Source organism: Anomaloglossus baeobatrachus, chromosome 5 (genome assembly GCF_048569485.1).
Source record: "Anomaloglossus baeobatrachus isolate aAnoBae1 chromosome 5, aAnoBae1.hap1, whole genome shotgun sequence".
In the NCBI taxonomy this organism is placed as follows: domain Eukaryota; kingdom Metazoa; phylum Chordata; class Amphibia; order Anura; family Aromobatidae; genus Anomaloglossus; species Anomaloglossus baeobatrachus.
The window spans coordinates 182,138,853-182,152,260 of NC_134357.1; the positions used below are offsets into that span (position 1 = coordinate 182,138,853).

Sequence of the window (13,408 nt, forward strand, 5' to 3'; positions counted from 1 at the left end):
GAGAAATGGCACCCAAAGTAAGCACAGATTTAGGTCTAGGTTCAATGGCAAGCCGAGATCTCATCTGTACAAGCGCCACGTCCGGGCGCCATTTTCCTAAAGGCCACTGGAGGGAAATCAATGGGCCGGAGGCGGCGCCTGCGCAGATGAGATCTTGAGCCGAGAGCTCCGACTGCGCATGCGCAGACTCCGGGTGGCATTATTTGAAGTCCTCACTGCCGGACCCGCAGCACAGGTAAAGCTGCCAGAGATCCCGCACAGCAGCCCCAGCACCAGCCATCGAAGACCATGCACAGACCTCGCACAGCCGCTGCAGTATCTGGAGACCCCGCACAGCAGCGGCTGACCCTGCACAGGCGCACCAGCCTCCGCAGCATTCCCCCGGCCTCTTGCGACCCCTCTCCATCACCCCCAGTAAGCTACATTCAGATTATAAGATGCACCCCTCACTTTCCTCCCAAATTTTTGGGAGGAAAAGTGCGTCTAATAATCCGAAAAATACGGTAACCTAGTTTCAGACTCTAATCCTGCTATACATTGCATTTACCATCTGATATCGGCTTCAGATCTGTGTCTTCTAAATATTCTAGGGTAGCCTTGTCCGTTGTCGGGAGGAAGTAGTCTGTGTTTGCCAAAATAATGCCAACTACTGCTGCTCCGAGAGCTCCAATGCTGATCGACCACAGTGCCATAGTGAAAAACTCAGATTCTGGCACGACCCACATCTCTGAAAGAAAAATGAGGAAAAAATGTTATTGTGTAAAGGCTACAATGCCTGGCACTTGTAAAGCACATACTAAACATGTTTCACTGTAATATTGCAGGTGTGTCTTCACTAACAAGTCACCTGGAGGATCCTGAAAAGTGTTTCGGCAGCTCGTGCCATCTACATCAGCATACCACTGAATTCAGTGATTGCCTGCAGTGCTGATGACGTCACTATTGCATACCTCCCAACTTTTTAAGAAAGGAAAGAGGGACAAAGTATGCGGCGCGCACAGCGCGCCGCGGCAAATTTTGACCACACCCCTAGCCACACCCATTTGGCAGTAAGGGTCATTCAGCAGATGCCCCGGACTGTTCATTCATATTTATAGCAGTCAGAATTTTTTTATATTTCTATTTGTCACTATATGACATGTTGCTTATTTGTGCCTATAAGGCCATGTTCACACGTTGCATAAATTCTGTTTATTGTTTCTGTCTGCACCAAACTACACAATAACAAGCTTCTCTGGTTTTTCCATTTTTGCTGCATTTTTTCTGCCTTTTCTCCATTATTTAATGTGTTTTTGGTTCAGATGGGAATCTGCGTTTTTAAGTGTTTTTATTGTACAGAGAAGCTTTTTCCTGCATTTTTTTTAAGCTCCACATAGAAACCTCCAGAGAAAAAAAAAACAAAAAAACACAAAGCCGCAGAATTCAGCGGCGTCTTTTCATGTAATCACATCCACTTTACTTGGACAATTAAACACAGCAGAATAAATGTGCAAAAAAAAAAAAAAACAGAAAAAAAAATGCGGCATTTACACTACATGTGAATATGGACTAATTGTCCAAGCAAAGTGGATGAGACGTCCTTAAATCTCCGCCCCTGGTGCGTGGAAAGACGCCGCTGAACTGTGCGGATTTGGTGTTTCTTTATAAGCTTCAGGATTCATATCAGCAACAAACATGTATCAAATAAGGGGGACAATGTATAAAAAATACCGCAAACACGCAATAATCAGAGAACATTGTTATTGCACTCGTGGCGCGGACAACTGCAGAAAAAAAATGCAGCATTTACGCTATGTGTGAACACGGCCTCAGTGATCCATTTTTATTACATTTTTTATGGGTTTTAATAAAGAAAAATAATAAATTGCGCCTTTTTTTCCCCGCCATTTACCGATCCCCATAAATAAGCTGATCGCTGTATTGTTCAGGTCATTACGATTACAGGGACACCAAATATGTCCATGTTATTTGCTGATTTGTGAGGTTTATTATTTTATAAAAAAAGTGTAATAAAATTACATTCTATTTTTTTTAGAATTTTTAGTAACTTTATTAGAAGAAAAAAAAAAATCCTCTTTTCCTCTCTCTCTAGAATACAGGACATAGAGATGCTGCTCTGTACAATGCTGTGTCCTGTGTAATCCTCCCTCTGACATGGTCAATGCTATTCGATCAACAGCTAGGAAAGCTAGGAGGTTGCTGGACACAAGTTTTGAACGTTGCTGGTTTGAATCCAAGGTGGTGAAGAGAGAAAAAGAGAAAAAAAAAAAAAAAAAAAAATTGTATTTGTATTTTTTTCCTCATTTCTTTATAGTAGTTTTATGGGAACAAATGAATCTGACTCTTTCCTTCACCTACATTGAGATACAGTATTTATCTATCTATCCCTCTATCTAAGAATCATAGATAGAGGGATATATAGATACACGACAGATTCTATCATCCCTCCCTCCCGCCATTCATCCATCCCTCCCGCCATCCATCCATCCCTCCCGCCATCCATCCATCCCTCCCGCCATCCATCCATCCATCCCTCCCGCCATCCATCCATCCATCCCTCCCGCCATCCATCCATCCATCCCTCCCGCCATCCCTTCATCCATCCCTCCATTCAGTCATCCATCCCTCCATTCATTCATCCATCCCTCCATTCATTCATCCATCCCTCCATTCATTCATCCATCCCTCCATTCATTCATCCATCCCTCCATTCATTCATCCATCCCTCCATTCATTCATCCATCCCTCCATTCATTCATCCATCCCTCCATTCATTCATCCATCCCTCCATTCATTCATCCATCCCTCCATTCATTCATCCATCCCTCCATTCATTCATCCATCCCTCCATTCATTCATCCATCCCTCCATTCATTCATCCATCCCTCCATTCATTCATCCATCCCTCCATTCATTCATCCATCCCTCCATTCATTCATCCCTCCATTCATTCATCCATCCCTCCATTCATTCATCCATCCCTCCATTCATTCATCCATCCCTCCATTCATTCATCCATCCCTCCATTCATTCATCCATCCCTCCATTCATTCATCCATCCCTCCATTCATTCATCCATCCCTCCATTCATTCATCCATCCCTCCATTCATTCATTCATCCATCCCTCCATTCATTCATTCATTCATCCCTCCATTCATTCATCCATCCCTCCATTCATCCATCCCTCCATTCATCCATCCCTCCATTCATCCATCCCTCCATTCATCCATCCCTCCATTCATCCATCCCTCCATTCATCCATCCCTCCATTCATCCATCCCTCCATTCATCCATCCCTCCATTCATCCATCCCTCCATTCATCCATCCCTCCATTCATCCATCCCTCCATTCATCCATCCCTCCATTCATCCATCCCTCCATCCATCCATCCATCTTTGCAGCTGAATAACCTGCTTCTGGTGTCTCACCTGTAGTATAGAGGTCAAGATAACAAAATCTTCCTATTGGTTTCAATATAGGCAGTAGCTCAGTGGTAGAGCTGCTGCCTTTGAAACAAAGAACTCACAGTTCCACGGGTTCGAGTCCTGGCCGCCCCGAAAATCCAGAGCAGATGATAATTTATTCACTGCACTGAGGGGAGGAGCCGGGACATCAGCTGTGAGCCGCGGGAGTGCGGGACCGACCTGAAAAATCGTGGCAGTCCCGCAGAATCCGGGACGGTTGGGAGGTATGCTATTGCATCATGTAAACAAAGACCGGTGCAGTGATGGAGGCGATTCACTGAGGCATCGGAAGGAAGCAGTCTCTATTTTAATATAGAAGAAAAAGCAAAAAATGGGCTGAGCCTTATTTTCAGGACGCCCCTTTAACACTTGTGAATACTAACAGCAAATACAGGTGCTTTACCCGTCCTAGATTAGTGCTAGGCCGTCTGACAACAAAAGTATTTCTTCTACAGCACATCTGCCCCGTTCTGTTGTATATGGGATCTGTATATGGATGTAGAGCAGCTGTATACAGATTTTTATTTTAGGATTAAATGCAGATACAAATGGGGAGACAAACAGGTAAATATTTGTATAATTTGATATAACATTCTATAACAAGGTATTGTGGGTTCATGTAAAATACACTCATGTCACCCGACCCTGGCGGATAGTGGTTTATTCCAGAATTCCTCTGTATGCAGATTACAGATTACGCTGCTCTAATGCCTGCCGGCCACCAGATGACTTGGCATTGAGCTACTTAAAGAGGACAAAGATCATATGTCTTTATCCCCATCTGATAGGGCTGTAATCTCACGAGAACGTCATGTTTCCATGGCATTGTCCCATACAAGCACACAAGGAAGTTTCCGGCATTCAGATCACATTGCTAAAGTCAGGGACACTTCTACAGTAGGGAAGACTGGATGCCAACTCACAAGGGTGGGCCAAATTCAGTATTTAAAAAGGAGAATTAGGGAGAGCTGATTAAAAGATTTGCAGCACAATGGTCTAGTGGCCATGTCAGTAGCCCGGGGCCACAGGCCCGGCACTCTACAAGCCACTACCTGCTGGCAGCAATCACCTCTTTAACTAGACAGCGCACCATGATATCACTGCGGTGTGAAGCACGCATGACGTTCCACCAGACCTGCTAATTAGAAGCGCCAAGGATGCTGGTAGGTAGGAAAAGCTCAAAGATCTGGTCATGGTGGACTACCAACTTGGCCACTGCATCAGAATCCTGAAAATAACTTTGCTCAACTCTTATAAGGATTGACAGAATCCCCTCTAATATGCCAGAATAGATAGCCACTTTTCTTTAAGAAAGTCCATGCAGTACCGAGAAGGCCATTGGTCTTCATTTAAAGGGGGTTGTCCAGGCTGAAAGTCTGCAGTACACAATGCACAGTCACGATTCCCATGTATTCTGCGTGCAAGTGGGTGGTCACAAGACTGCATATATGAGATTTCCATACTGGCAGTCACATGCAGACTGGTATCAGCCCGCTTCTCTAAATTCTCATTTATTGAAGAAAGCCGGGCGAGTAAAGTATTGCACAGGTCAAGATTCTGCAGCCAATGTCAAGGGAACCACGGGGCAGACGTCACTGGAGCAGCACTAGTACAGGAGTTGAGTATATGTATGTTTTTTTTGTTTAATTATACAAAATGGACTACATCATTTTAAAAAGGGTTTGTCCGGTAATGCTCTGACAAAACACACTTTAGAGATCCAGCTATCTGGTGAGATCGGACTAGTCGCCTTCTCCCCACTCCAGGTGACTGACCGCTTCTCTGATGAACACTCATGCTAGAGACGTGCAAGTCAACTAAAACGGTGAGGGAGGAAGCTGGCCGTGAGCTGCGAAAAACTCATCTCGGTCTATAGTCCCCGGCCACAACTAGGTTTTCTCTGAAGCACTGGAGAATTTCATTAAAAAAAAAAAAAAAAAAAAAAAAAAAAAAAAAAAATATATAAATATAATTGGATGCAAATGTACTAATACAAAAGGCATAAAGAACTGTAATGGTCGTATGAAGAAATTTTACTACGAGAAAAATAACTTCTACAAAATAAGTAGAAAATTGCAGGAAGTTTGCATTAAACCGTTCAGAGATTGTAACTCTAATGCTCGAGTTATGGGCCGGCTAGCAACTGGAATCCAGGTCACAGAAGACTTACACAAAACAGACTGTGATGAGCTAGAAAAGACATTATTAATTAAAGGGGTTGTCTAAATCCATAAGTCTGCAGTCACTCTACGAATCCTCACATCGCACGCACGCACCTTGCACTGTGAGGATTGGCCGGTTTCAGAGTCGGGAATGGCAGTCATCTGACCACAAGTGTGCAATATCCTTACTTCCAGCCAGAATCCAACTAAGGTTAAATGCGCACACTGCAACCAAAACTGCACCTTGTCAGAGAGCCTGGAAATGTTAAAAAAAATAATATACAAAACCCCGCTTGCAATGTAGGTGCGTTTTTGTTATTGCGTTTTATAAAGGAGAAACAAAATATGATAGGATAATGGATAGAATAGACTAGATGATAGATAGAAAGAATAGCTAGATGAATAGATAATAAGAACACATAGATGAGATAGTAAGAAAGAACAGAGAGGGATAGCCGGCTTGGCTAGCTATTTTTTTTTTAAAATTTTGCGGGTAAAAAACAAAAAACAAAAACACCCTATATCTATATTACATACATACATATATACACATACATATATACACATACATATTTATATATATATATATATATATATATTATGGGGTCCTCCTATTTTTCGAATACCAGCCAAGGTGCAGCAGACAACTGGGAGCTGATATTAGGGTGGGAAGGGCCATCATTATTTGGCTCTTTCCAGCCTAACAATAGCGGCCCACAGCTGCCCAAAAAGTGGCGCACCCATAAGATGGACCCAGCTCTTCCAGATTGACCTGGTGCGGTGGCAATCGGGATAAGGGGTTAATGGTAGCCCTTAGCTGCACTAAGCTCTAGGTTAGTGATGTCAGGCGTCTATGAGACACCCCGCATCATAAATCTGTAAGTGAAAGTCAATAAACGCAAACAGCCAAAGAAATCCTTTATTTGAAATAAAATAAAAAGCCCCCTCTTTCTTCACTTTATTAACCCCCAAACACTACTCCAGGTCCGACGTAAGCCACATGAGGTCCCACGGCGATTCAGCTCTGCTACATCCCTATCCTGACACAGCCAGCGGCCATACAGCATGACTGCCAGCTCTGAGTACAGACAGAGCCTCAGCGGTCAGAATGAACTGGGGTGAACCCATGACATCACATCTATGGGTCCCACAGTATGGCGTGTGTTGCAGCAGTGAAGTCACAGGCTCACTGCTGTGAGGGTCAGGCCGCTACTGAAGTGTACTGTACGATGTAGACACACCCACTGGTGGCTGTGATTGGTTGCAGTCAAACATGCCCCCATGCTGAGTGACAGCTGTCTGACTGCAACCAGTCACAGACGGGGGGAGTGAATATGTATGAACCTAATGAACCAGTCCAGAAGAAGATGAGAGGCCGTGGAAGCAGTGTGACAACCGGTGATACTCACTAGGTGAGCAAGTAGTGCCTGGCCAGAGAGTGAGAGAGACAGCGACTGACACCGACATGCCAAAATCACTCCAGCATTGATTTTTGTCATTCTGGAACCAAGTTGGTGAGCTGCGTTTTTGTTGGCAAAACAGCGGGTAAAACGCATCAATTTGATAGTATGCGTTTTTCCTTGCATTTTTTTAAACCCTCATTGAGTTTTTCCTTGCATTTTTTTAAACCCTCATTGATTTCAATGGGTGAAAAATGTTGACAAAAACGCAAGAAAGAAATGAACATGCTTCTTCTTTATGGTCAAACTTTTTTTTTTTTAAAAAAGAAAATGCTGACAAACTGCAACATGCACATAGAAAAAGCTGACTTCTCATAGACTTTGCTGGGAAGTCAAATGTCAGAAAGTTCTGACAGCAAAAGAGGGCTCGGCCTCACTCACTGCAAATGCATTGAGCAATCTTCTGCTAATGCTGTGCCCCTGTCAGTCTGTGCGGGGGGTGGGTCCAGCTGCCACTCTTTATACACAGAGCAGTGACTGAGCCTGCGCCATCCCAGTGACTGAAAACAAAATGCCTCATGGCAGCAGGGTTGAATATGCAGGTGCCGGGCACACGTGACAGGTTGCCTTTAAAAAGGGGTTATCCACTACTCGGGAATATGGTGGTTAAGGCTATGTGCGCACGTTGCGTTCTATTCTGCAGCGTTTAAGTCACTGCATGTGCGTCTCAGAACGCAGACGAAAAGCTGCGTTCTGAGATGCATTGTTACTGCAGAATTCATGCGTTCTGGATGCTTGCTCTGCCATAGACAGAGTGGGAAAAGCATCCAGAACGCACATTGATAGTGCGGTCCCACTCGGCTCTGCAGCATCCCCATAGACTTGCAGCAGAGCTGAGTGGGATCGCACTGTCAAAAAGACCATGGCTGGCTGCGAGACAGTGCCGCGAGATCAGAATGAGCTCATATGAACTCCACCCGACTTCATTGTGATTGCGCGACTGTGCGCCGCGGCTTGATTTGCGATCACAGGTGAAGGACTCGCCTGTGATCGCAAATCCCCTGAGTGACTGCAGTGAGCCGCACGATCAGCTGTGCTTTCACTCAGGTTACTCGCGGCCACAGCTGTAGTCCTCCACCTGAGAGTGGTGGCCGCGAGTAACTTTAGTGACAGCACAGTTGATTGCGCGACTCACTTCAGTTGCTGCATGGATCTGACAGGAGCGGCAGTGTTCTACTGCTGCTCCTGTCAGCTTCCGATGTAGCAGAGCTGAAAGCGTCGTGGGACCTTGCATGGATTACATCAGACCTGGATGTGTTTTTGAGGGGTTAATAAAGTGGTGAAAGAGGGTGCTTTTTGTCTTTCATTACAAATAAAGGATTTTTTGGATGTGTTTGTTTATATTCTTTAACTTACAGGTTAATCATGGAAGGTATCTCGGGGAGACGCCTGCCATGATTAACCTAGGATTTAGTGGCAGCTATGGGCTGCTGCCATTAACTCCTTATAACCCAGTTTGCCACTGCACCAGGGCAATTTGGGATGAGCTGGGTAGAGTCCCAGGACTGTCGTATCTAATGGATGCGGCAATTCCGGGCGGCTGCTGGCTGATATTGTTAGGCTGGGGGGGCTCCCCGTAACGTGGAGCTCCCCATCCTGAGAATACCAGCCTTCAGCTGTGTGGCTTTACCTTGGCTGGTATCCAAATTGGGGGAACCGCATATCGTTTTTTGTTTTTTTAAATTATTTATTTATTTTTTACTGGTCGATATAGACACGCCCAACGGCGGCTGTGATTGGTTGCAGTGAAACAGCTGTCACTCAGCGTGGGGGCGTGTCCGACTGCAACCAACCATAGGCGCTGGTGGGCGGGGAAAGCAGGGAATACGAGAGATCAATGAGCGGCCGGCACTTTCAAAAGAGGAGTAGCATAGTGTGAACGCCGTGCTGGTGATCGTGGAACGGTGAGTATGGGAGAAGGGAGAGGGAGACCTGCGTTTATTATGTTAAATAAACATGCGGATCGCAACAAACGCAAACTCACCGCTTAGCATTTTGGTAGCGTTTTTCTTCAGCTCATTGATTTCAATGGGTGTAGAACGCTGCCAAAATGGACAAAAGAATTGACATGCTGCTTTTCTAAATGCAGAGATTGTCAAAAATTTGACAATCAAAACTCTGCATTTAAAAAAAGAATTGTGCACACAGATTTTGCATGATTCTCAGACTTTGCTGGGGAAGCAGAACGCATGCAATTTAACAATGTGACGCTGCAGCTTAAAATGCTGCAGAAACGCAAAAAAAAAACAAAAAAAAAAAAACACAAACAACAAAACGCATGCTGCGCACATAGCCTAAGAAGGGATTGTGCAAGTAGTGGACAACCCATCTAAGTACTCAACAAAAGCCACAGAGATTACGATTTTGAAAATCATAGAATCAACTGCATGATCCTCATGCACAAAAGGTCTCTCCTGTCTCTGGAGCATAAGAAATGTGGAATGGGTGGGAAGGGGGAAGGGGGAAAAAAAAAATAATTTTGCGTTCTGGAGAATATGAATTTTTTGTAAGATTTAAGAATTCGATACCTACTCTTGACTTGTGATGAGCGAGCACTACAAAGCTTGACTACTTAGTACTCTAACTGAAAATATGTAAACCACCGCACACAAGATGCTTGTATGAATAGATTTTTTATTTCAAGTTTTTAAATTTTAGCACACACGTGGGAGACTAAAGGCCGCTTTACACACTGCGATATCGGTACAGATATCGCCAGCGTGCATACCCGCCCCCATCGGTTGTGCGACACGGGCAAATCTCTGCCCGTGTCGCACAACATCGCCCGGACCCATCACACGGACTTACCTTCCCTGCGACGGTCGCTGTGACCGGCGAACCGCCTCCTTTCTAAGGGGGCGGTTCGTTCAGCGTCACAGTGACGTCAAAGCAGCATCACTGAACTACCGCCCAATAGAAGCGGAGGGGCGGAGATGAGCGGGACATAACATCCCGACTACCTCCTTCCTGCCGCATTGTGGCCGGGAGGCAGGTAAGGAGAGGTTCCTCGTTCCTGCGGTGTCACACGGAGCGATGTGTGCTGCCACAGGAACAACTTCGTTACTGCTGCAGTAACGATATTTGAGAATGGACCCCCATGTCATCGATGAGCGATTTTGCACGTTTTTTGCGACGATGGGGAAAAAAAAAAAAAAAAAACGCTTATAGGTGTCACACGCAACGGCATCGCTACAGCGGCCGGATGTGCGTCACAAAATCCATTACCCCAACGTAGCATGTAAAGCCCGCTTAAGGCGATGTTTCCACCTATGTGGTCTTGATCAAGAGGCGCAGGTGTGCAATAAAACTCTACATGGACTATGCTTCCTCTATGTAGTTGATGTACTTGTGGAAAATACCACTGTGCAGGGTTGTGGTGTGCTGAGCTGCTTGAAGGCCTGAACAAACACTTATGTGCACATACTCTAAGGCAATATACCTTGCCTATATGCCTTTCAAAACTATGCCTCCTCAACTAGCTATTCCTACACTGGATGCTGGTAACAGCGGTTTTACTAGAGAAAAGACAGTATGTAGCCCTGAATAGACTTTTTGTAATGGCGCCGCAGTGGTATACAATTACTGCAATAGAAATTAAACACTGCCTATATGCCTGCTCTAATCGAAGCTCTCCCTCCTAGATGAAGTCTCCCTGAACTGCTTTCAGGAGTGTGTTCTAAGCATCACATTATTGGGTCAAATATAAAACCCGATAACGCAATGTAGCTGGCCAATCACAGTAATACCAATAGCCAATATGGCTACGGCATTACAGTGTACGGCAGGAATTTCCCACATGTTGATTGGCTGTCTAACAGCCAAGAAACATGCAGAGCGGGGACTCTAGAATGGCGCTCAAGCACCAGTGATACTCAATCAAGTAATGAATGTACCCAAGCATCCTGATGGTCCACCGAGTATCAAGCAGTGGCATGGACGATTATGTGCCACCCCTGCAGCAGTTCGAACCGCTCGGATCCGGGGGTGATTATTCGTGGCTCGAGGGTCTCCGGACCTGGGGGCTAGGGACCACACTCGAATGAAGAAGGGGGGGGGGGGGTATTTACAGGGGAGAGACAGTTCGTGACGTCCCCCATGGTGTACGGTAATTGGGAGTACCACCGCTGCTGTTGGGAGTACCCGGGGTGATTGAGTAGGGCAGCTAAGGTGTCGTCACCCTCCATAAGTAGGGAAAGGCCCCGGGACTCGGGGATGCAGGGGTCACTCACGTACTCACTCAGTCAATAAGCAGATGCTGACAACCGGGTAAACTAAATCTCAGGGTATCGCTGCCGCTTGAGGGGAGCACGTCCGGGTCCCATCCCCTATGGTGTTGCCTGGTGATCCATGACTTGCCTCCTGGCACTAAGTTTAACTTCAACGTGGTGGCCCAGTAGTCTGACACTTGCCAGGCCCCGCTCCCCACTGTGGCTAAGTGTGGGAGCCTGCTCTCACGGTTCACGCTTGGGATTTTCGGGACAGTTTGGTTGGAAGGCCCTATCCCCCTCGTTGCGCTAGTGCTCCGATTCTGGAGCGGGTGGGAACAGATCATAAAGGCTCTGTTCTCCTCAGGTTAATTGCTGGGTTGCCTGAAGCTTCTCCCCGACCTAGGGTCCGTGTACCCTGCCGTGCCTTCGGTCCCAGACCAGTGACAGTGCCAGACCTATCTTATGGTGTTGCCTCCAACAGCAAATCAAATCCTAGATACACACTGCACTACACCCACCAGGCACACCAGTGGACGGCTTGAGTGGAATAGAGTCGCCCATTTGGGGGAGGTGAGTAGTATAGTCAGTCTGTCTGTGACTGGAGAGTTGGGAAGTGGCCCTCAAGCTGTGAGGAGCTCAGAGGTGGTTGGGATTGGTGGCTCCCAAGAGAAGCTGTCTAGGTTGCAGACGGTGGTCTGGGCCTAGAGGAGTCTGACCCCCGGTCGCAGGGGATTGCGGCTAGGTTTCTGGACCTGTCAAGGAGGATGGTCAGCAGGACCCAGAACCAAGAGGGAGGCGAAATACTGCACGGAAGGGCAGTTTGTGCAGTACCCTGAGATGACCTGATAGTCCAGAGGCGTCACACTTACTCATCACTACTCTGAAGTCTTTCAATCACAATACACATAGGATGGTTTTAGACTTTATAAATCCTGCTTCCAGAACTCCAATTTTTTTTTTTTTTAAAGATGCAGAAAAGGTGCAAACATCATTGCCTCACACTGACATCTTATATTAGTTATTCCCCTAAAACATGAACTTTATTACAATTAGATTTGTCGTGAGAGAATTATTTCGATTATAGAGAACTAATACAAAAAAATCAAAATAAAATATGCAGTATATTACATAAGTGTTGCCTACTGTTCAGGACACAGATCTTAAAAATTTACTTTTTTTATTTAAAAAGGTCAGTCCTCCATTTTTTCTTTAAGGTTGGACGAGGCTTCAATTGTTCAGTGAATACTGGTATGGTGTTCATATCAGTATATCAAGTAGTACGTGTGATTTTTTTTTATTTTTAATTTTTTTTACCTGACACATTGGTAAAACCTCTTTGGATTTATAAGATTAGCTGTCCAAAAAATAAATAAATATTAAGCTGGTGAGTGTGCAGCAGAATAACTGGTTAAAAGTAACTCAGTAGCACAGTTCACCCCATAGTGTACCAAAATATAGTAGAAACTTTGTGGCATCGCTCACCTCAGGAAACTTAGGAGTTCATCAACACTGATGACTATGGCATGGACATAGGGAAACTGGAGATGGTGGCATCCAAAAGGTGCCACTGATGCACGCCACATTTCATTCCAAATAACATGATCTGCCTAATAAATTGCACCTGACAGTCCAAGATCTGCTTCGCTGGTGAAATGAGGACCCACCGCTTTCTACCCAGTCAACACTGAAGAAATGCTCTGGTCTCCAAACACAAGTTCTGGTTGTTGTAAGCTGAAGAACGATACATTTTCTTCAGCATTCAGTAACGCCCATGACAGTGAGTTTTTGGGGAAAATGTTTGACTTACCAGGCACCAAGACACCAGTACACACCCGGATAGGAGATGGGATGTCTTTGTTGGCTCATCTGATGAGTCTTCCCAATAGTTCTCCTTGTCCACAGCTTGATGGTCATTTCAGAGATGAATGCTCCTATTATGACATTACAGTAGACAGGTGCTTCAAGGGTCTGGCGAGAAATCAACTTCCTCAAAATATTGTAAGTTCTGATAAGAGAATAGTCAGGTGGCTCGGCTCAGGTGTGGGCCCTTTCAGTTTATTATTGGCAACTATCACAGTACATGCTCCTTGCTAACAACAATATCTATTGTTT

At 45.3% G+C, this 13,408-nt stretch overlaps 1 protein-coding gene across 2 annotated transcripts in view; it reads right to left on the bottom strand.

Annotated features, from left to right (window-relative positions):
- PRXL2A (peroxiredoxin like 2A) overlaps positions 1 to 13,408 on the bottom strand; it is a 57,647-nt gene that overhangs the window by 27,472 nt on the left and 16,767 nt on the right. Inside the window, exons 2-3 of one of the 2 annotated variants that reach the window (XM_075349026.1) lie at positions 13,104 to 13,227; positions 548 to 727 (exon numbers count right to left, since the gene is read on the bottom strand). In XM_075349026.1, coding sequence (XP_075205141.1) covers positions 548 to 725 — 178 coding nt within the window. In that variant the 5' untranslated portion in view covers positions 726 to 727; positions 13,104 to 13,227. The remainder of the gene's footprint in view (positions 1 to 547; positions 728 to 13,103; positions 13,228 to 13,408) is intronic. The other variant, XM_075349024.1, reaches the window with a different exon arrangement.